The 23,282-nt window shown below is 44.0% G+C and overlaps 2 protein-coding genes and 1 pseudogene across 4 annotated transcripts; 1 reads left to right on the plus strand and 2 right to left on the minus strand.

Moving 5' to 3' along the window:
• Window positions 1-43: 43 nt before the first annotated feature.
• LOC115160267 (vitamin K-dependent gamma-carboxylase-like) lies at window positions 44-14,127 on the minus strand (annotated as a pseudogene).
• A 120-nt stretch (window positions 14,128-14,247) lies between these two features.
• On the plus strand, window positions 14,248-21,614 carry gmcl1 (germ cell-less, spermatogenesis associated). Its single transcript, XM_029709167.1, has 15 exons — window positions 14,248-14,629; window positions 16,189-16,371; window positions 16,698-16,821; window positions 16,925-17,021; window positions 17,654-17,751; window positions 17,910-18,022; window positions 18,117-18,182; window positions 18,595-18,679; window positions 18,768-18,858; window positions 18,983-19,123; window positions 19,221-19,290; window positions 19,851-19,926; window positions 20,048-20,193; window positions 20,399-20,486; window positions 20,626-21,614. The coding sequence occupies exons 2-15, from the start codon at window positions 16,196-16,198 to the stop codon at window positions 20,764-20,766; spliced, it is 1,512 nt and encodes a 503-aa protein (XP_029565027.1). The 5' UTR covers window positions 14,248-14,629; window positions 16,189-16,195; the 3' UTR covers window positions 20,767-21,614.
• Window positions 21,615-21,714: 100 nt separating this feature from the next.
• Window positions 21,715-23,261, minus strand: LOC115159451 (protein FAM136A). 3 transcript variants are annotated; one of them, XM_029709171.1, is made up of 3 exons: window positions 23,012-23,261; window positions 22,682-22,861; window positions 21,715-22,575 (listed from the first exon to the last, which is right to left on the minus strand). In XM_029709171.1, exons 2-3 carry the CDS (start codon window positions 22,814-22,816, stop codon window positions 22,387-22,389), a joined length of 324 nt encoding a protein of 107 aa, XP_029565031.1. In that variant the 5' UTR covers window positions 22,817-22,861; window positions 23,012-23,261; the 3' UTR covers window positions 21,715-22,386. The 3 variants fall into 3 exon arrangements, with proteins under 3 accessions (XP_029565031.1, XP_029565030.1, XP_029565029.1); XM_029709170.1 differs by having other exon boundaries at window positions 22,682-22,826; window positions 23,012-23,260; XM_029709169.1 differs by having other exon boundaries at window positions 22,682-23,261.
• Window positions 23,262-23,282: the final 21 nt, after the last annotated feature.

A 23,282-nucleotide genomic window follows, 5' to 3' on the forward strand; every position in this document is an offset into this window, starting at 1 on the left:
TTATAATGCACAATGTCATTTGTCTCATAGTAAAGCTAGCATATGAAGTTCAGCTCCACCACTACTGGACAACTTTATTTGTATTGCTTTTAATTAATTTCTTGTTAACACATTTTATTCTAGCTAGCTATCAAGTAAACAAAATTATTACCCTCAATCAAATGACAAAGTTAGGCATAGCAAAGAGAGACCTTTTGTGAAGGTGCATGTTGGATTTAACTTATGCAAAATTAAACAATCTTGGAATGTATTGTTTTGTTAAACAGGAGGATCAGTCATAACAAACTTGCCCCTGCACAATTCCAAACACAATGCAGGCTTTTACAAAAATCCTTTGACAGTCTAGCATCTTCTCACTGTCATTCAAACACATTAAATGAATTTACTAATACATTTTCTCACACAAACAATACTTCTAGAGCTGATCGTGGCCGACCTCGTCCTGGTTGGCCTCTGTCTCTGGTTCCTTCATGGTGGCAAAGGCCACTTCGCTGGTCAGCTGCTCCAGAGGGAGGCCCACCGCCAGGTTACACATAGCTATGGCTGTCATCAGAAACCTACAACACAGAGCGCATTGTTACACTACATGACCAACTGCTGTTTATGTGAAAATGGCACATTTCTATGTTTTGTAGTAAAAAAGATAAGTGACAACCAATTTGTAGACAATTGGTTAAAATCATATGATGTCATTGGAAATGCTTATATTTATCTTTTTTACTACAAAACATAGAAACGCGCCAAGCTGGTGCAGGATACCAGTGGAAAGTGGAGGAATCGCATGGGTTTAAGTGAAGACAGGCTAATGACTATAATCCTAATGGGGAAATTGTTTGCGGACAAGGACATTGAGACAAATACAGACATAAGTATGAGTTTTGCCATGGGTTTTGGTAGTTGCATGAAAACAAAACACTCACGTTCGCCGCAACATCTACTTTTTCCACAGTAAACCGGTTCAGCCTTTCGAACATGTTGGCTTCCCTGTGCTTCTTCACTTCCTTAATTCGTCGCTGTCGGTATAGAAACAGCCGGACGACGGGATCCATCACATTGACCTCTGACCCGTCATCATTGTCTCCAGTGATGAGTGGCTGGAGCTCTGGAGGCAGGGACTCTGTTTCTGTGGGGACAAGACAATGTGTTAGCTTAGCACAGTGTTTCCCAACCCTGGTCCTCCAGTACCCCCAACAGTACACATTTTATTATAACCCTGGACAAGCACACCTGATTCAACTTGTCAACTAATCATCAAGCCCTCAATGAGTTGAATGATGTGTGTTTGTACAGGGCTACAATGAACATTTGTACTGGAGGACCAGGGTTTGGAAACACTGGCTTAGCACTTCCTTTATGTTGCGTGCTAGTTCCTATTGTGTGTGTTAGTTCCATTTGTGTGTACAGTGCATATGGAAAGTATTTAGACCCCTTGACATTTTGTTACGTTACAGCCTTATTCTAAAATGTTTTAAATTAGTTTTTTTCCCTTATCAATCTACACACAATAACAAAGCAAAAACAGGTTTGTAGAAATTTTCGAAAATGTATATAAAAAAATGGTATAAAGATGTTATTTACATAAGTATTCAGACCCTTTACTCAGTACTTTGTTGAAGCACCTTTGGCAGCGATTACAGCCTTGATTCTTCCTGGGTATGACGGTTCAAACTTAGCACACCTGTATTTGGGGAGTTTCTCCCATTAGTCTCTGCAGATCCTCAAGCTCTGTCAGGTTGGTGGGGAGCGTTGCTGCACAGCTATTTTCAGCTCTCTCCAGAGATGTTTGATCGGGTTCAAATCTGGGCTCTGGCTGGGCCACTCAAGGACATTCAGAGACTTGTCCTGAAGCCACTCCTGCGTTGTCTTGGCTGTGTGCTTAGGGTCGTTGTCCTGTTGGAAGGTGAACCTTCGCCCCAGTCTGAGGTCCTGAGTGCTCTGGAGCAGGTTTTCACCAAGGATCTCTCTGTACTTTACTCTGTTCATCTTTCCCTTGATCCTGAATAGTCTCCCAGTCCCTGCCGCTGAAAAACATCCCCACAGCATGATGCTGCCATCACCATGCTTCACGGTAGAGATGGTGCCAGGTTTCCTCCAGACGGGACGCTTGGCATTCAGGCCAAATAATTAAATCTTGTTTATCATGGTCTGGTAGTCCTTTAGGTGCCTTTTGTCAAACTCCAAGCGGGCTGTCATGTGCCTTTTACTGCGGAGTGGCTTCCATCTGGCCACTCTACCATAAAGGCCTGATTAGTGAAATGCTGCAGAGATGGTTGTCCTTCTGGAAGTTTCTCCCATCTCCACAGAGGATCTCTGGAGCTCTATCAGAGTGATCATCGGGTTCTTGGTCACCTCCCTGACCAAGGCCCTTCTCCCCCGATTGCTCAGTTTGGCCAGTTTGGTAGTTCCAAACTTATTGTATTTAAGAATGATGGAGGCCACTGTGTTCTTGGGGACCTTCAATGCTGCAGAAATGTTTTGCTACCCTTCCCCAGATCTGTGCCTCGACACAATCCTGTCTCGGAATTCCTTCGACCCATGGCTAAATTCAAAATCAATTGAATTGACCACAGGTCGACTCCAAGTTGTAGAAACATCTCAAGGATGATCAATGGAAACAGGATGCACCTGAGCTCAATTTCAAGTCTCATAGTAAAGGGTCTAAATACTTATGTAAATAAGGTATGTTTTTTATTTTTAATAAAGGGGCAAAAATGTCACACAAAAAAACAGTTTTGCTTTGTCATTGTGGGGTAGCATGTATATTTTTAAGGAACATTTATTTAATCAATTGCAGAATAAGGCTAACGTACAAAATGTGGAAAAAGCGAAGGGGTCTGAGTACTTTTCGAATGCGCTGTATATTTAAGCCCTGACCTGTTCCGTTGCGGACCCGCTCCTGCAGTTCAAACAGCTTAGTGAAGTTCCTCTGTAGCGCTGCTTCTGTGGTGTTGACGTAGATGACCGTGTAGCACGACGGCTCCTCAGACACTGTACACCTTATGGTAGGCCCCAGCAGGAAGCTGCTCACACACACATACAATGAGTACTCCTAGCTACATCATGGCAACTGGAATGTAAAACATATGTTTAACAGTAAGTTCCACACCATTATAATGACTACAGTACAGCTGTCATCCATTGAAGGGTGTTATTACAGACTGGCTGAAGCAGGTAGGGTGATGGAGTATACCTGCTTCTGCTCTCCAGGTTGGAGCGGGTAGTTCTTCTTCTCATCCACTATCTCAACATTCAGCAGGCCCTGCAGCACCTGCACACTGGTGTAGCCCAGGTCCTCACTGACATAGTTATCTAGGTGGAGACCTAGAGGAAAGACGAACCAGCACATGCATGATTGGGATTGAAATGTACTTTGGGTGAGGAATCAGTAATCATCATGTTGGCCCTTTCCATACACCAAGTCACTCGGCTCTGTCATATCCTCACATGGTCTCTCCTATCATTACTATGAGGATGACACAACTACTTTTTTCCTTCTCCCCCCTTCTGACACCCAGGTGGCGACACCCATATCTGCATGCCTGCCAGATATCTCAGCTTGGATGTCGGCCCACCACCTCAGGCTCAACAAGACGGAGCTGCCCTTCCACCCAGGGAAGGCCTGCCCGCTCAAAGACCTCTCCATCACGATTGACAACTCCACAGTGTCAGCCTCCGAGGGTGCAAAGAACCTTGGTGTGACCCTGGACAACACCCTGTCGTTCTCTGCAAACATTAAAGCAGTGACTCGCTCCTGCAGGCTCCCAGCTTGTGCCATCAAACCCCTGAAACCTATCCAGAACGCTGCAGCCCTCCTGGTGTTCAACCTTCCCAGGTTCTCCCATGTCACCCCACTCCTCCGCACACTCCACTGGCTTCCAGGCGAAGCTTGCATCCACTACAAGACCATGGTGCTTGCTTACAGAGCAGCAAGAGGAAATGCCACTCCCTATCTTCAGGCTATGCTCAAACCCTACACCCCCAACCCTACAACACCTCTGGTCTCTTGGACCTCCCATTCCTACAGGAGGGCAGCTCCCGCTCAGCCCAGTCCAAACTCTTCTCTGTCCTGGCACCTCAATGGTGGAACCAGCTTCCCCTTGAAGCTATGACAGCCGAGTCCCTGCCGATCTTCTGAAAGCACCTCAAACCCTACCTCTTCAAAGAGTATCTTAAATAATCCCCCTCCTTCCTCACCTTGAGTAAAAGTCTATTTACTATGCCTGTGATGTAGTTGACCCACCTAGCTATCTTAAAATGAATGCACTAACTGTAAGTCGCTCTGGATAAGAGTCTGCTAAATTACTAAAATATAATTACTTTCAATGGAAAACAATGAGGGAGAGGGGGAGACCCCGAACCTGGGAAGTCTGCGATGAAGACTATCTCTGTCTGGTTGTCCAAAGAGTCCTCGATCTCCTGAAACTTGGTCCTCCAGGGAGAGAGGTCCACCAGCAGAGCTGTGAGCCATGGATTTGGGCGGAATGGTGACCAGTCTGCCTTCACAATGTTCACACGGGGGTCAAAGATCCTAACGGAAGGGAAAAGAGAATTCAAGACCAAACTGCGAAGAACATTTCTATCCATGTGGAGGATGTGAAAGGTCACAAAAAGGCCATGTAGTACCATTGTTGGAAGCGTTCATTGATGGACACCCAGATGTCAAAGTAGATCTCTGGGTCAGAGATGTTGTAGTGAGGCAGGTGGCGCACTGCTTCAGCATGTCCCCATGGTCCTTCCACCGCCGACTCTGAGTGAACACCTACAGGAGCACCACAGAGCTTTTCAGAACATGTAAATACGCACACACAAAACATGAACACCACATGAATGGGGTATACATAAGACATTCACAACACCTTTATGGAACCAGTCATAACACCTTCATGAGTATTGCAGTACAAGGTACTGCAATACTTGTACACATTTGTGCACAGAATTTGAGAAATAAGCATTTTGTGCATATGGAACATTTCATAGATCTTTTATTTCAGCTCTTGAAACATGGGACCAACACTTTACATGTTGTGTTTATATATATATATATATATATATTTTTGACATCCCTGTTAGTGAGCATTTCTCATTTTCCAAGGTATGCCACACCTGTCTGGTGGATGGATTATCAAGAAGCTGATTAAACAGCACGATCATTATACAGGTGCACCTTGTGCTGGAGACAAAAGGCCACTCTAAAATGTGCAGTTTTGTCACACAACACAATGCCACAGAAGTCTCAAGTTTTGAGGGAGTTTGCAATTGGCATGCTGACTACAGGAAAGTCCACCACAGCTGTTGCCAGAGATTTTAATGTTCATCATAACGTCGTTTTAGAGAATTTGTCAGTACGTCCGACAGCAGACCATGTGTAACCATGCCAGCCCAAGACCTCCTCATCCGGCTTCTTTCACCTGCAGGATCATCTGAGACCAGATACCCGGACAGCTGATGGCACTGAGAAGTATTTCTGTCTCTTTCTTTCTTTCTGTCTGTCTTTTTGTGGGGAAGAACTCATTCTGATTGGTTGAGACCTGGCTCCCAAATGGGTGGGCCTATGCCCTCCCAGGCCCACCCATGGCTGCGCCCCTGCCCAGTCATGTGAAATCCATAGATTACGGCCTAATTTATTTATTTCAATTGACTGACTTTCTTATATGAACTGTAACTCAGGAAAATCGTTGAACTTGTTGCATGTTGTGTTTATATTTTTGTTCAGTGTGTGTATATATATATATAACACTGAACATACCAAACATTAGGAACACCTTCCTAATATTGAGTTGCACTCCCCCATACTTTTGCCCTCAGAACAGCCTCAATTCATTGGGGCATGGAATCTACAAGGTGTCGAAAGCATTCCACAGAGATGCTGGCGCATGTTGACTCCAATTCTTCCCACATTTGTGTCAAGTTGGCTGGATGTCCATTCAGCCAACATTCTTCCTACACACAGGAAACTGTTGAGCATGAAAAACCCAGCAGCGGTGCAGTTCTTGACACAAACTGGTACGCTTGGCACCTAATACCATACCCAGTTCAAAGGCCCAGTTCAATTCTATGTCATGGCCATTCACCCTTTGAATGGCAGACGTAAAAAACAAAATGATTTTTGTGCACCTGTCTCCTCCCTTTCACCTCCAGTGATTGAAGTGGATTTAACAAGTGACATCAATAAGGGATCATGGATTCACCTGGTCAGTCTGTCTTGGAAAGAGCAGGTGTTCTTAATGTGTTGTACACTCAATGTATTGGAAAGTATTCAGACCCCTTGACTTTTTCCACATTTTGTTACAATAGTCTTATTCTAAAATGTATATATTTTTTTTAAATCCTCAATCTACACACAATACCCCATAATGACAAAGCACAAACTTTGTTTGTTGCTAAAAACTGAAATATCACATTTACATACGTATTCAGACCCTTTACTCAGTACTTTGTTGAAGCACCTTTGGCAGAGATTACAGCCTCGAGTCCTCTTGAGTATTACACTACAAGCTTGGCACATCTATATTTGGGGAGTTTCTCCCATTCTTCTCTGCAGATCCTCTCAAGCTCTGTCAGGTTGGATGGGGAGCGTTGCTGCACAGCTATTTTCAGGTCACTAAGTTGACTGTGCCTTTTAAACAGCTTGGAAAATTCCAGAAAATGATGTCATAACTTTAGAAGCTTCTGATAGGCTAATTAACATATTTCAGTCAATTGGAGGTGTACCTGTGGATGTATTTCAAGGCCTACCTTCAAACTCAGTGCCTCTCTGCTTGACATCATGGGAAAATCAAAAGAAATCAGCCAAGACCTGAGAGTTTTTGTAGACCTCCACACGTCTGATTCATCCTTGGGAGCAATTTCCAAACGCCTGAAGGTACCACGTTCATCTGTAGAAACAATAGTACGCAAGTATAAACACCATGGGACCACGCAGCCGTCATACCGCTCAGGAAGGAGACGCCTTCTGTCTCCTAGAGATGAACGTACTTTGGTGCGAAAAGTGCAAATCAATCCCAGAACAGCAGCAAAGGACCTTGTGAAGATGCGGAGGAAACGGGTACAAAAGTATCTATATCCACAGTAAAACGCGTCTTATATCGACATAACCTGAAAGGCCACTCAGCAAGGAAGAAGCCACTGCTCCAAAACCGCAACAAAAAAGCCAGACTATGGTTTGCAACTGCACATGGGGACAAAGATCGTACTTTTTGGAGAAATGTCCTCTGGTCTGATGAAACAAAAATATAACTGTTTGGCCATAATGACCATTGTTGTATTTGGAGGAAAAAGGAGGAGGCTTGCAAGCTGAAGAATACCATCCCAACTGTGAAGCACGGAGGTGGCAGCACCATGTTGTGGGGGTGCTTTGCTGAGACAGGGACTGGTGCACTTCACAAAATAGATGGCGTCATGAGGAAGGAAAATGTTGTGGATATATTGAAGCAACATCTCAAGACATCAGTCAGGAAGTTAAGGCTAGTTAAGACAATGACCCCAAGCATACTTCCAAAGATGTGGCAAAATGGCTTAAGGGCAACAAATGTACTGGAGTGGCCATCACAAAGCCCTGACCTCAAACCTATAGAATATTTGTGGGCAGAACTGAAAAAGCAAGGAGGCCTACAAAACTGACTCCGTTACACCAGCTGTCAGGAGGAATGGGCAAAAATTCACCTTATTGTGGGAATTTTTTCTAGGATTAAATGTCAGGAATTGTGAAAAACTGACTTTAAATGTATTTGGCGAAGGTGTATGTAAACTTCTGACTTCAACTGTATATAAGGAATATCAAAAGAGACAGTATAAGATCCCTTTCTACTACCCCTGAACAAGGCAGTTAACCCACTGTTCCTAGGCCGTCATTGAAAATAAGAATTTGTTCTTAACTGACTTGCCTAGTTAAATACAGGTAAAATAAAAATAAAAAACAGAACTGCACTCCAGATCAGGACAGCAGGATGTATGTTAAGTTTTACTTCTACAAAGCCTCCTTCCACACCCCTCTGCAACTCCCATCGTTCTGCTGACTCAAGCTAGTCTACACTACTGTTTGGTGCTGACGTATAGCAGTGTTGACACTGATTGAGAAATGATTCTGGTAACCCGTAGAGTTGGGAAATAACTTTAGCTGACAGCGGTACTCAGTGACTCCCAACTGTGACATTCAAATCAGGGCTTTTTCTTAATTCAATACATGGAAAGGACTACAAGTTTATCACAAACTCATCCTCCATTTCTACAGTAGTACCTGTGTGATGAAGTGAGAGTAAGGCAGGAAGAACTGTTCAGCAATGTAAAGAATGGTGAACAGAGTTGCCAGCTTGTGTTTAAACCGTGTTTTGGAGGCCTTGGGGGCAGAGTGGATCCTGTAGAGGTGTTTTGGGTCTCTGGGTAAACACAGGAGATGCTGGGCTGTGGGGGAGGAGACGTGAGCGGCAGCACTGGCCTGAGGAACTCTGGGAAGCGACTAAAGAAGTTCCTGGGCCAGTCGGGGTAGCAGAAGAGAGGACTCGTGGCCAGCATGGTGTAGACAAGCATACCAGGAGATAAAATAAAGAATGTGATCAATAGGGGATTATAGATGAACTTAAATAGTGGATCATTATAGAAAAGATAGCTTTGAAAATGCTTTATGGGTCACAGGAGACTGCTTGCATTATGTTGCCCTCAAGGATAGGCCGTCATTGTAAATAAGAATTTGTTCTTAACTGACTTGCCTAGTTAAATAAAGTTTATATAAATAAAAAAAGATAAGTGATAAGTATTTCCTTATCAATGCAATCGTTTAATGACGAGGCTTAGTAATTACAAGCAGCCCTCATGGATTTTGAATTATAATATTTGATCATTCGTTACGATAACTAAATACAATTAATCAATGGGTTCTCACCGATGCTGAAGAGTTGGGAATTCATACAGGGAAAGTAATTGACAAAGAAAATGCCAAAAGGGCGTGTAGCGTCGAAAAACAGCAGAGAGCCGGCAGACAGATCCAGACAAAGACCACCTCCATGGACAACCAGTAGACTCACCATTTCATTAGGCAGAATCATCCTGTGGGACAGACACACAGGATAAAACGCATATAATATTGTGAGATTAGGGCAGTTTGATAAGCCGCGCAAAACATGACAGAGCAGGGCCCTGTTTAACTAACCTGAAAAGGTCAAAAAGCCAATGGTGTGCCAAGTATGACATGGAATATCCCCCCCACCCAGTCTGCATCCAATTTCTTGATTCCAACAATGAAGTATACTATGAAAATCTGCCAAGGACAAATATCAAGATATTCATATTATAGGAGCATTCTAAAGGTTTATCACACACATGTAATTAGGCAGATACGCTTAATAGAGTAGTAATGAAGACAAGTTTCCATGGATTCAATATAATGAATTTGGCACAGACCTGAAACCTCAGAAGAGTATAGTTCCAAAGTGGCACTTGGGCATTATTTTTCTTAGGATTACGTAATCCATCTACTGACCTGAAAATAATAATATACAGTACCAGTCAAAAGTTTCGACACACCTACTCATTCAAGGGCTTTTCTTTATTTTTACTATTTTCTACATTGTAGAATAATAGTGAAGATATCAAAACTATGAAACAACACATGGAAAAAGGTGGCTACTTCTTCAAAGTAGCCACCCTTTGCCTTGATGACAGCTTTGCACACTCTTGGCATTCTCTCAACAAACTTCATGAGGTAGTCACCTGAAATGCATTTCAATTAACAGGCGTGCCTTGTTAAAAGTTAATTAATGTGTTTAAGCCAATCAGTTGTGTTGTGACAAGGTAGGGATGGTATACAGACGATAGCTCTATTTGGTAAAAGACCAAGTCCATATTATGGCAAGAACAACTCAAATAAGCAAAGAGAAACGACAGTCCATCATTACTTTAAGTCATGATGGTCAGTCAATCCAGAAAATGTCAAGAACTTTTAAAGTTTCTTCAAGTGCAGTCGCCAAAACCATCAAGTGTTACCAGCCTCAGAAATTGCAGCCCAAATAAATGCTTCACAGAGTTCAAGTAACAGACACGTCTCAACATCAACTGTTCAGAGGAGACCGTGTGAATCAGGTCGAATTGCTGCAAAGAAACCACTACTAAAGGACACCAATATGAAGAAGAGACTTGCTTGGGCCAAGAAACACAGGAGCAATGGCCATTATTCAAAATTTGAGATTTTTGGTTCCAACCGCTGTGTCTTTGTTAGACGCAGAGTAGGTGAACAGGTGATCTCCGCATGAGGGGTTCCCACCGTGAAGCATGGAGAAGGAGGTGTGATGGGGTGGGGGTGCTTTGCTGGTGACACCGTATGTGATTTATTTAGAATTCAAGGCACACTTAACCAGCATGGCTACCACAGCATTTTGCAGCGATACGCCATCCCATCTGGTGCTGCATCAGATGACCTGGCCTCCAATCACCTGACCTCAACTGAAATGAGATGGTTTGGGATGAGTTAGACCGCAGAGTGAAGGAAAAGCAGCCAACAAGTGCTCAGCATATGTGGGAACTCCTTCAAGACTGTTGGAAAAGCATTCCTCATTAAGCTGGTTGAGAGAATGTAAAGTGTGCAAAGCTGGCATCAAGGCAAAGGGTGGCTTCTTTGAAGAATCTAAAAATATATTTTTGTTTAACACTTTTTTGGTTACTACATAATTCCATGTGTTATTTAATAGTTTTGATATCTTAACTATTATTCTACAATGTAGAAAATAATAAAGATAGAGGTGTGTCCAAACTTTTGACTGGTACTATATGTGCATAAGTGTGCATACAATGACACACACACAGAAAGATACTGAAAAAAAAGAATGTCAATCAACCAAATATACACTGCTGAAAAAAATAAAGGGAACACTTAAACAACACAATGTAACTCCAAGTCAATCACACTTCTGTGAAATCAAACTGTCCACTTAGGAAGCAACACTGATTGACAATACATTTCACATGCTGTTGTGCAAATGGAATAGACAACAGGTGGAAATTATAGGCAATTAGCATGACACCCCCAATAAAGGAGTGGTTCTGCAGGTGGGGACCACAGACCACTTCTCAGTTCCTATGCTTCCTGGCTGATGTTTTGGTCACTTTTGAATGCTGGCGGTGCTTTAACTCTAGTGGTAGCATGAGACGGAGTCTACAACCCACACACGTGGCTCAGGTAGTGCAGCTCATCCAGGATGGCACATCAATGCGAGCTGGGGCAAGAAGGTTTGCTGTGTCTGTCAGCGTAGTGTCCAGAGCATGGAGGCGCTACCAGGAGACAGGCCAGTACATCAGGAGATGTGGAGGAGGCCGTAGGAGGGCAACAACCCAGCAGCAGGACCGCTACCTCCGCCTTTGTGCAAGGAGGAGCAGGAGAAGCACTGCCAGAGCCCTGCAAAATGACCTCCAGCAGGCCACAAATGTGCATGTGTCTGCTCAAACGGTCAGAAACAGACTCCATGAGCGTGGTATGAGGGCCCGACGTCCACAGGTGGGGGTTATGCTTACAGCCCAACACCGTGCAGGACGTTTGGCATTTGCCAGAGAACACCAAGATTGGCAAATTCGCCACTGGCGCCCTGTGCTCTTCACAGATGAAAGCAGGTTCACACAGAGCACGTGACATCCTCCAGCATGACCGGTTTGGCGGTGGGTCAGTCATGGTGTGGGATGGCATTTCTTTGGCGGGCCGCACAGCCCTCCATGTGCTCGCCAGAGGTAGCCTGACTGCCATTAGGTACCGAGATGAGATCCTCAGACCCCTTGTGAGACCATATGCTGGTGCGGTTGGCCCTGGGTTCCTCCTAATGCAAGACAATGCTAGACCTCATGTGGCTGGAGTGTGTCAGCAGTTCCTGCAAGAGGAAGGCATTGATGCTATGGACTGGCCTGCCCGTTCCCCAGACCTGAATCCAATTGAGCACATCTGGGACATCATGTCTCGCTCCATCCACCAACGCCACGTTGCACCACAGACTGTCCAGGAGTTGGCGGATGCTTTAGTCCAGGTCTGGGAGGAGATCCCTCAGGAGACCATCCGCCACCTCATCAGCAGCATGCCCAGGCGTTGTAGGGAGGTCATACAGGCACGTGGAGGCCACACACACTACTGAGCCTCATTTTGACTTGTTTTAAGGACATTACATCAAAGTTGGATCAGCCTGTAGTGTGGTTTTCCACTTTAATTTTGAGTGTGACTCCAAATCCAGACCTCCATGGGTTGATAAATTGGATTTCCATTGATTATTTTTGTGTGATTTTGTTGTCAGCACATTCAACTATGTAAAGAAAAAAGTATTTAATAAGATTATTTCTTTCATTCAGATCTAGGATGTGTTGTTTAAGTGTTCCCTTTATTTTTTTGAGCAGTATATTATACCTAACAACTCTTTAGTACAATGGTTTCATAAGAGATTAACTATTCACCAATATCTGTTGGCGTCCATGAATGTGAGCTGGAAGCCAATGAGGCCGTAGAGGTAAGAGTGGTTGTTCCATGCTGTTTTGTCCAGGAAGAAGATGTACCAGTAGGTGGATATGAAAATGAGACAGGAGAGGCGGTAGAAACAGCCCAGCATGATTCCCACAGCACCTATAAAGAAGACACAAACATGGAAATTGTACATTGATGCTCTCATTAAAACACACACAAAGGGGACAGCATACAGTTGCTGTTCTAATCACTGAATCAGAACTTGACCTACCAAAGAGCATTACCACATAGACCAGGTACATATAATCAAGAGGCAGCGGCTGCAGGAAGTTGAAGAGATGGATGCGGCACACGGAAGCCCCATCCAGGTGGCTATGGCCTCGCTCCTGTGTGATGTCTATTGTCATTATCATGCCTGCTGGACAGAGACAGAAGATTATAATAATATATTTCATTTAGCAGACAGTTTTCTCAAAAGCGACTTAGTCATGCTTGCATGCATTTTACATATGGGTGAGCCTGGGAATCGAACCCACTTATCTGGTGTTATAAGTGCTATGCTATACCAATGCCAGACACAAGACTACACTCACCTGACCACCAGCTGATGATTTGACTAGCATATGACACTCAACTTCTTATTCAATTTATTACATCCTCAGGCACAAATTAAAAATGACAGATCCTGCAGCCATTTTGACTCAGGATAACTAAGCTTAGTGAAAATGACTGACAGGTCACCAAACAGGAAGTGGAAGATGCCCAGAGAAGCAGGGTTAGTCGGGTGGTTTAGGAGATACACCTGGTGATGCCAGGAGGACAGGTCCTCCTTCTCAAACCCAAACAGATGCTTCATCCTGCTCTCACTTTCCACTACCCTCTCTGCTGTTGGTGCCATCTCCTTGTCCCTGGTCCCTTCATCACTACTCCCAGAAGAGTCCCCCTGTTCTGAAGACTCCTCAATGAAAGGAGCACCTAAGCGAGATGGGGAAAGATGTATACCAATTCACACTTCAGAAGAGAAACATCTTTACCCTACTGTTCACAAGAATGCAATAGGTATGTGTTGTGTACTGTATATAAATGCCACAATCCACTATTAACCATAAGACCCAATTAATAGTTTTTCCTGATTATAAACTCATTGCGTATGTTGCACGTATAAGAAGAATGTAATGCAACTCACTCACCGTAATTAACGTATTACTCAAACTAAATCTCACCTTGCTATAAACAGTGTAACAATTTACTGAAAGCAGAGCTGCAAAGCAACAATTGTTACATACCTGCAGCAGCATTGTCGCACGAACCTGCCTCCATACTTAACTCGGTTACGCAACCACAAAAAACACTAGATATATGGACAGGGGTGTCAACCTAGCAGAAGAAGGAAGGTACCTCCTTTTCCCGGGGAGTTATTCAACACAAGTAAACAGTTGGGTACGTGTCAGCCCGTGTTTAAAGGAAGGATGTCTGGAAAGTCGACGGGGAACCTGAAACCGTGCTCAGCGTCTATTGTTTTTTTTTTCTTCACGAAACACATCTACTGCTAGTGGGGATCTGGAAATGATATGACCACAGCGGTTGGGATGAGAATGGTCTTTGGAGATGGTTAATAAAACACATCTAAATTACCTCCTGAAATAACATTGCATTGTTTCTGGGAGTGGTCATTGGTCACCTACACATTTTTTTAAATATATAAATCTGGTTGAACAATCATCCAATATAAACATATTCCCACACTAGCTAGCACCAGGTAGCCCGTCCAAATCTGCATATCACCTACAGTTCAGTAGATGGCAACAATGCGCAGAAGCGCGTGAGGCACATCATAGTTAGCAGGCTAGAAGAAGACATCTTGAGCCTGTGGTATCTGCATCGTTTTAGCTATGGAAAATAGGAAGACAATTTGACAATGGTTCTTGAAATATCCTTTTAAACATTACTAATGATGTTCAGGCTATTGGTAGATCGTATTTGGCCGGATTAACTAGCTCCGCAATATCTGGTGCTAAAGTACCTTTTTGTCCCAACAAATTTAGCTGAGGAGGCTTGTTGTTTAGGTACTGTACTAGCTAACAGTAGCTAAGTTACGTCTGTGACCTGTCACAGCTGAGCTGGCTAGCAACATAGCTAGGCGTGCTTAAATTCATTGTCAACAAAGCTTGCTAGCCGACGGGTTTGCCTTGTTATATATATCAGGTAAATTAAGTTTCTGTATATCGTAAATTATCTAGCTATTACATGTATTAGCTACCCGGTCGTACGCTAAAGTAGCTAGCTGTGTTGTGTAGGTAGCTAGCTAAGGAGCTGTGGCAACAACAAAAACAATGATAGCTGGACACAGTGCCTGAGATTGTTAGCCTGCTACCGTTGTTAGCTACCGCAGTATTGTTGTCAGAGGACAGGACTTAATTGTGTTTATCATTTACACTATATATACAAACGTATGTGGACACCCCTTCAAATTACTGGATTCGGCTATTTAAACCACATCCGTTGCTGGCAAGTGTATACGATCGAGCACAAAGCCACGCAATCACCATAGACGACAAATGGCAGTAGAATGGCCTTACTGAAGAAATAAGTGACTTTCAACGTGGCACTGTCATAGGATGCCACCTTTCCAACAAGTCAGTTAGGCAAATTTCTGCCCTGCTACAGCTGCCAATGTCAACTGTAAGTGCTGTTATTGTGAAGTGTAAACGTCTAGGAGCAACAATGGCTCAGCCACGAAGCTCACAGAACGGGACCACCGAGTGCTGAAGCGCGTAGTGAGTAAAAATCGTCTGTCCTCGGTTGCAACACTCTCTACTAAGTTCCAAACTGCATCTGGAAGCAACGTCAGCACAATAACTGTTCGTAAGGTGCTTCATGAACTGGGTTTCCATCACAATGCCAAGCGTCGGCTGAAGTGGTGTATTAGACTCGATTAGACCCGAGCAGTGAAACCGTGTTCTCTGGAGGGATGAATCACGCTTCACCATCTGGCAGTCCAATGGACAAATCTAGTTTTGGCGGATGCCAGGAAAACACTACCTGCCACAATGCATAGTACCAACTGTCAAGTTTGATGGAGGAGGAATAATGGTCTGGGGCTGTTTTTCATGGTTTGGGCTAAACCCCTTAGTTCCAGTGAAGGGAAATCTTAACGCTACAGCATACAATGACATTCTAGACGATTATTTTCTTCCAACTTTGTGTTAACAGTTTGGGGGAAGGCCATTCCTGTTTCAGCATGACAATGCCCCAGTGCACAAAGCAAGGTCCATACAGAAATGGTTTGTTGATATCGGTGTGGAAGAACTTGACTGCCCTGCACAGAGCCCTGACCTAAACCCCATCGAACACCTTTGGGATGAATTGGAACGCCGTACTGCGAGCCAGGCCTAATCGCCCAACATCAGTGCACGACCTCATTAATGCTCTTGTGGCTGAATGGAAGCAAGTCCCTGCAGCAATGTCCCAACATCTAGTGGAAAGCCTTCCCAGAAGAGTGGATGCTGTTATAGCCGCAAAGGGGGACCAATTCCATATTAATGCCCATGATTTTGGAATGAGATGTTCAACAAGCAGGTGTCCACATACTTTTTGTCATGTAGTGTATATAAACAACTGTGAAAGTTCTCCTGGTCTGAACCTAGATAACTTTAAGAAATAGTTACTCATCAACAAAAAAGTGACCTAATCTAGTTTACCCCTGAGTAGTGAAGCTCATGAATTACAATGCGTCCATGCTGACGGTCTTGTTTTGTGTACAGGGGAGAGATGGGCACCCTGGGCAGCCGCATGCAGGCCTCCTCCCAGGATCCGGAGGAAGCAATTGAGACTGCATGTGCCAGTGGCAAGCATGGATGTGAGTGCAGAAAGAGGAAACGGACTGCACACTGCGACTGTGACAGTGAGCCTGATGAGGAAGATGCCTTACTGGACACACCACGGAGGTGAGAAGAGCCACACGCATACACACAACTTCATGAACACAGGTGACACACACACACACACACACACAGCAAAACAGAGTAAGAGAAAAACACACTAAAGGTCTACACAAACAGAGCCCCGTTTGCGGCACGCACTACGTAGTTCCACGTACATGTGTGCGCCAGAATTTTTGGAATGCGACGCTGTCTACTCTGTTTGCGTAGACTATGTAGAGAGCCCTTCACAGCACAGGTGAGGTATTCACACATCTTTCATGTCTTTCATATGGCCAGCCTGTTTCTAACCTTGGCCTGCCCTCTGCTGGTTTGTTTTGGAATTGTAACAGGAAGAAGCTAAAGAGCACTTCTAAGTACATCTATCAGACCTTGTTCCTGAACGGTGAGAACAGTGACATCCGCATCTGTGCCCTTGGGCAGGAGTGGAACCTGCACAAAGTCTACCTGTGCCAGGTTAGTGCACTGTTCTGTGTACACTACACACTGAAGTCTCAACAAAGCCAATGCCTGTGACTCATTCCACTCCCTCTCTCCTCCCTGTGTTTTAATTATGTAGTCAGGGTATTTCTCCAGCATGTTCAGTGGATCCTGGAAGGAGTCCAACATGATGGTCATACCGTTAGAGATCCCAGACCAGAACATCGACACAGAGGGTGAGGACTTAAGTCACTCTCAGGCAGTGTTGTAGTCGAGTCACTAAACCTTGAGTCCAAGTCGAGTCTAGAGGTCCCTATGGCTGGAGTCCGAGTCATCAATGGTCGAGTCACGAATAAAAACTCGATACTAGTATTGTTTTAAATTTCTTAAAGCACTTTGTGTTTCTTAACCAGGCAAAGCTAAACAGTTGACTGGTGGTTACGGGGAAGCAGGACAGTTGCTTGCGCGATGTGTCGCTTAGCCGATGATCGAAGTGGAGCCTGCCTGCCTGCTTGTCTGCCCACAATCATCACTTGCTCCCCTGCAGCTCACCAGCTGATGTCGGCTGCGTGTGCCAGGTGTGGCGCATCCTTTCCACTGCTAGAGAACAGAACCCTTGCAGATATGTGCACCCAGTGCTGCTAAAATTCTGCTTATCATAGTAGCCAGTCCAAGTGCAGATACAAGTCACGAGAAAGGAGAATCCCAGTCACTAATGGTTGAGTCACAAGTCATCAAAATCGGGACTCGAGTCGGACTCGAGTACTACAATACTGCTGTCAGGAATAAAATACTACAAATCGCTTTGTTTATGTCACTGAACTTCTTTTTTGCAGTTAATATACACATTTGTCGTGTGTGTTTTTAGCTCTGCAGGTAGTGTTTGGATCTCTGTACCGGGATGATGTTCTGATCAAGCCCAGCAGGGTGGTCAGTATCCTAGCAGCAGCTTGTATGCTCCAACTGGTCAGTAGATGGTCATTATCACACTACAGTATATTTTACATGGAATGTAACTGTATATAATGTTGAGATGATCGTGATATGTGTGGGTTGAAAGTTGCTGGAGTGGAATTTTCTGAATGATAATAGATGATCAAAGCCATGCCTTTGTGTCTTTGCAGGATGGTCTGATCCAGCAATGTGGCGAGACCATGAAAGAGAACGTCAGTGTCAAGACTGTGTGTGGCTATTACTCCTCTGCCAGCATCTACGGCCTGGACTCTGTTATGAAGAAGTAAGCCCCATCATTACACTCCTATTGAATAATATTACACATTTTAATTATTTTCGTCTCGCTCTACATGCTTATGCTTGTGTGTCTCCTGCAGGTGTCAGGAATGGCTCCTCAATAACCTCATGACCCATCAGAATGTTGACCTGATGAAGGAGCTAGGGTGCGTCTCTTTAATGTTTTCATATTTTTCCATAGGGCTCATACACTATATATACAAAAGTATGTGGACCCTTCAAATTAGTGGATTCGGCTATTTCAGCCATTCCCGTTGCTGACAGGTGTATACAATTGAGCACACAGCCATGCAATCTCCATAGACAAACATTGGCAGTAGAATGGCCTTACTGCAGAGCTCAGTGACTTTCAACGTGGCACCGTCATAGGATGACACCTTCCCAACAAGTCAGTTCATCAAATTTGTGCCCTGCTAGAGCTGCCCCGGTCAACTGTAAGTCACTACCGAGTTCCAAGCTGCCTCTGGAAGCAACGTAAGCACAAGAACTGTTGTACATACTGGTAATAGAGGCTACGTGTTGTGTGGTCAGTGAGCGGGGTGTGTGCTGTATCTGCAGAGCGGACGTGATGGAACCGCTGATCCAGTCGTCTGACCTCTTCGTCATGCAGGTGGAGATGGACGTTTACACAGCCCTGAAAAAGGTACTACTGCAGCCTTTTGGGCTGTCTCTACTGTAAGGAAGACCGTAGATTTATTTCCCCCTTTCCCCCTTCTCCCTCTCCTCCTCAGTGGATGTTCCTTCAGCTCAATCCATCCTGGGACGGTCCCATCAAGCAACTGCTGGCTGACGCTGACACCTGGCTTTGCAAACGGAGAACTGGTACGTTCTGTTCCACAGTGCATGGCACAGCTAGCTACAAGCCTATCTGAACAAGGGGTTTTAGAATAGACAGACGCTGGCTGACCAGTCTTTTCTAATGGACCTTACATGCATGCTGTTGCAGAGTTGGGAGAGGAGGAGCCCTTCTTAAAAACAGAGGACGGCGCTCCCTTTACTCCCGTCTTCAGTCACGTGCGCCTTCAATACATCATCAACGACCTGGCGTCTGCACGCATCCTGGAGAGAGACAACATTCTCCCACCCGGTAAGGTTGATGATTGGATAGTGGTTTATGTTTCACATTCACTTAACTGTTTTTGTAGTCATTTTTGATCTACTCTGTTCAACTCCTCATACCACAGATTGGCTGACTTCCGTGTACAAGAGCCAGTGGTTTGCCATGCTACGGACGGAGCACGACAATGACAATGGGTGAGAACTGGAGCTCCAAACCAGCAACATCGCACCATGACAACATTAATGCCAATCTGCCACTTTCAGTGACTGAAAATATATTTCCGCTAGAATAGAGCTCGCCAGCTTGTAGTCCTAAAACCTGGAAATGAGTTACCTCTGGTTCGTTCGGCCATCCCTATGGCGGAAATTAATGGGGAAAGAATAGGGTTTTGGGATAAACGCTGAAAATAAGTTCTGAGGTTACCACAGGTTTAGGAGATATTATAGGTTTTGTTCTATGAGATATCAGTCAGTTAACATGACCTTTATGAATTATGAAGACTTTGGTTTTTTTATTACATAAACGCTTCAAAATTCACAAAAAGTGACATTAGCTGACGAAGGTAATTTCACAGAACAAAATATATAAGATCTCCTAAGCCTGTGTTTACTACCACAGACCTTATTTTCCACGTTTAACCAAAAAAAAACATTAATTTCTACGTAGGCATTGTACAATGAACCATGGCAGAGTTGATGCCTTCAAAAAGATGCCATTACTATTTATTTCTATAGTAAGACATTTGTGTTTGTAGTCCACAGGATGCCAACAAGGAGGAGTTTGAGTCAAGCAGTATGAGGTGTGGCAGGAAACTGACCAAAGATGGAGATGTGAGTCAAACCATTAGTCTCTGTGTAATAAGGAAATCATTTATGATTTATTCTGAATCATATAATAAGCACTTAAAAGCAAAGATAAAATAAGATGTTTTAACTTTTTATTCTTGCTTAGTACTGTTGGCGGTGGACAGGTTTCAACTTTGGCTTTGACCTGCTGGTGACCTACACCAACCGCTTCATAGTGTTCAAGAGGAATACACTGAGCCAGCCATGTGGGGGAGCTGTGAGTCTGCAGCCTCGGAGGCATCTAGCATACAGGTTAGTGTTCCACGCTGCAGACAGGACCTAGGCTGTGATCAGCACAACACGCATAGGACAGCTACAGATTTCAAAGGTTGGCAGTGCATTGTGTGTGTAGTAGTAATGGTATAATTATGTTCTGTATAACTGCCATGTGATTTACCTGTGCTCTGTCAGGCCTGACTAGCCCCTCACCTGTCATTCGCTGTTCGTCTCTGTTCAGGTTACGCCTGGCCTCCTTTGATAATAGTGGGAAGCTGGTGTGTAGTCGATCCACTGGTTACCAGCTTCTCACCCTGGAGAAAGACCAGGTCAGTCGGACCACACATAATCCACATTCTGAAACTTTCCTCCCCTCTTGAAATGAACACATCTCGGTCTTAAGTATTGCCCGAATCGGATGAAATAATTATGGCTGTAACTTACATTCTACTCCTGTCTCTTTTCCAGGAGTATGTGGTGATGAACCTGGACAGCCGGCTCTTGTCGTTCCCCCTCTATGTGTGCTGTAACTTCCAGTATACATCTCCTCATATGGACCGCCGTCCTGATGCCCCTGAACCAGAGAGCAGCGCCCGCAGTGTATCCTGATATCAGCTCCACACCCTCAACCAGTCCCCAGGCTGTGGCCCACAGCTTCTACCCCACACAGCCCTGGCATCTGCATGCTCTTTAGCCCAGTCTATTGTGTTTTGGGATACGTTGTTTTTCAAAAATATTCATCGTTCTTCAGTTTATGGTTAATATTTGATTTCATTCATTTGATATGCCTTTTTATATTATTTATTTTGCTTTTTTTAATGAAAGAAAAAAAACTTACTGCCAATAAATAGTCCACACGGGTGGGCTGTGGTGCTATCAGAAGTGTGACCATGGTCATCTCTCACAGGGAATTATCCATTACTATCCTCTGTAATTACTAACACATACGGTATTACTAGTTGAGTATGTTGGCCACTAGTGGGTCTGAATTAGATGTGAATTTCAAATACCTATGGCAGAATATGGTGCTGCTTTTAAACTTTCAAAATATTACTTTAATTTCTAGTCTACATTTTGGATAATTGTAATATACCTGCCTTAATATATTGTAAGATGTTGGGCATATTGATTTATTTTGGACCAAAGTTACATGGCAGTCTTGACAAAATAGTTTACTGATCTGTCAGTTTCCTCAACAGTGGGGGCTTACCTTTACACTTTGCAGTCATTCATATCGTATTGCTGCATTGTCGAATGAACCTGCAAGTAAGCATTTCGTTGGACAGTGTATACCATGTGTATTCTGTACATATGACTAATAACTTGTGCTGTAATATCCTCACTGAAATGCTGTCAATTAGTTCACCATTAGTGTCTGTGCATACATTTGTACATTATACAGGTTTCACTATGCTGTACATGCTTAGTTATTAAAACTGGTGTTTTCAAAAGCTGTATAAGGTGTGTGTGTTGCATTACTATTCACATTTTGATGAATTGCCAAAAGACGCAGCTAAAGAATTTCAAGCCAAAAGATATTACCAATGCAATTCCACCCTTTTTACCATAGTTTACATTTTTATATAAAAAAACTGATGGAGGGAAAGTATCACAGAACAGGTTGCAGATATTAAGAGCACAGTCACAGGCAGAATAAAGACAATCATACAACAGCTAGGTTATCAGGAAATGTAATAAATTACCCTCGCACACAGTTCACAAATAGCAGTATTTTGAGGTTAGACAATTCTGTGGTCACAGGCCTGCTGAGAACGTTCATCTGGCATGTCTCTGGTCTAAGTTAAACCAATAAACAGTAAGTGCTCCACACAGAAACATGTAAGCCAACCAGTTTGCAAGGGATCTGTACGTTCTTCTGACTGAGCAGAGGTATATCCCCACCACCCTTGCTGACATGGACTCAAATCTCACCCTTGCAAGCTGTAAACCCCAATGTTCCTTTCCCTCACTGAGGTATTGGATCTGCAATTTCAGTGTTTCGCCTAGGATTTTTTCTAGCAGTTAGTGTAGAGGGGGGGGTTATGGGGTCTTCCTTGGGCATACATCTATGCATCTATTATTCGAATGCATATAGGGGAAACACTGCATTTCCAATTGTTTAGACTTCCTTGCTGTTATTACAGCCCGAGAGTAAACTTTATGAACCCCTTTGTCACTGTAGCATCGAGTCCAAGATGTCTCGTGCATCTGCTGTACGCTCTCCCCTTCTCACTGTGGAATAGAGTTCAGGTTCTCTTTGAGTCTGTGTGTCATGCTGGGGATCAGGTTGACATGGTCATCTACACAGCTGCCCACACAGTTCTCCATCAGGGCCCGCACGGCTGGCTCCTTGGCTCCAGAGTCCAATAGGTCCCTGGCCTTGTCATTGCAGTGCATGGTGCACCTGGTCAGCCGGTCCTGGGCATGGAGAGTCAGAAAAATAATCACAATCAAGCTACACATTCTCTGTATCGGCTGTCTCAAGATATTCAAGTTGTTATCAACTAAAACAAAAAATACTCACCTGAAATTTCTCCAGTTCATTGGTCACTAGTCCTTGGGCCTGAGCCAGAGGGGTGTTGCAGTGTTCAATACAACTGTGCACCTGTGACATGGAGTCTATGGAGCGCTCGCAGCACTCTGCACTGCACTTGAACATGAGACCCTGGCTACATTATGCACAAGAAAGATTTGAACTGGGCACCTGATAAGCCCAAGTGTTGACAATTACAGGTTGCAAATGATGTACGCATGGAGAAAGAGAGGGTGATTTGTAGATAATACACTGCACAATATACTGGATTATATTGGATGTATTGAACATAGCTGAAATTGCATTTACATGACCACTTACTTGCATCTTGCGAATGTGGTTCCGTTCTAAACTTTGAACCATATCCTCTATGGTTTTCAGTACACGAGCTTGATGTGCCTCTGCCATCTCAAATGTTGCTCTCAGTTGAGTGACTATTTAAGCTGAACTGTTAGAAGATAACGTTTAGCTACGATGCACAGCTGAATAACAGCCACACCAATTACATACGGTATGTTATTGCAAGATTAGAAGCCTGAAAGCATGCCTCTCCGTTCTAATACAAACAACGTCACATCCACTCTAGCTTCCG

The sequence above is a fragment of the Salmo trutta genome, chromosome 23, assembly GCF_901001165.1.
Source record: "Salmo trutta chromosome 23, fSalTru1.1, whole genome shotgun sequence".
NCBI classification, from domain to species: Eukaryota; Metazoa; Chordata; class Actinopteri; order Salmoniformes; family Salmonidae; genus Salmo; species Salmo trutta.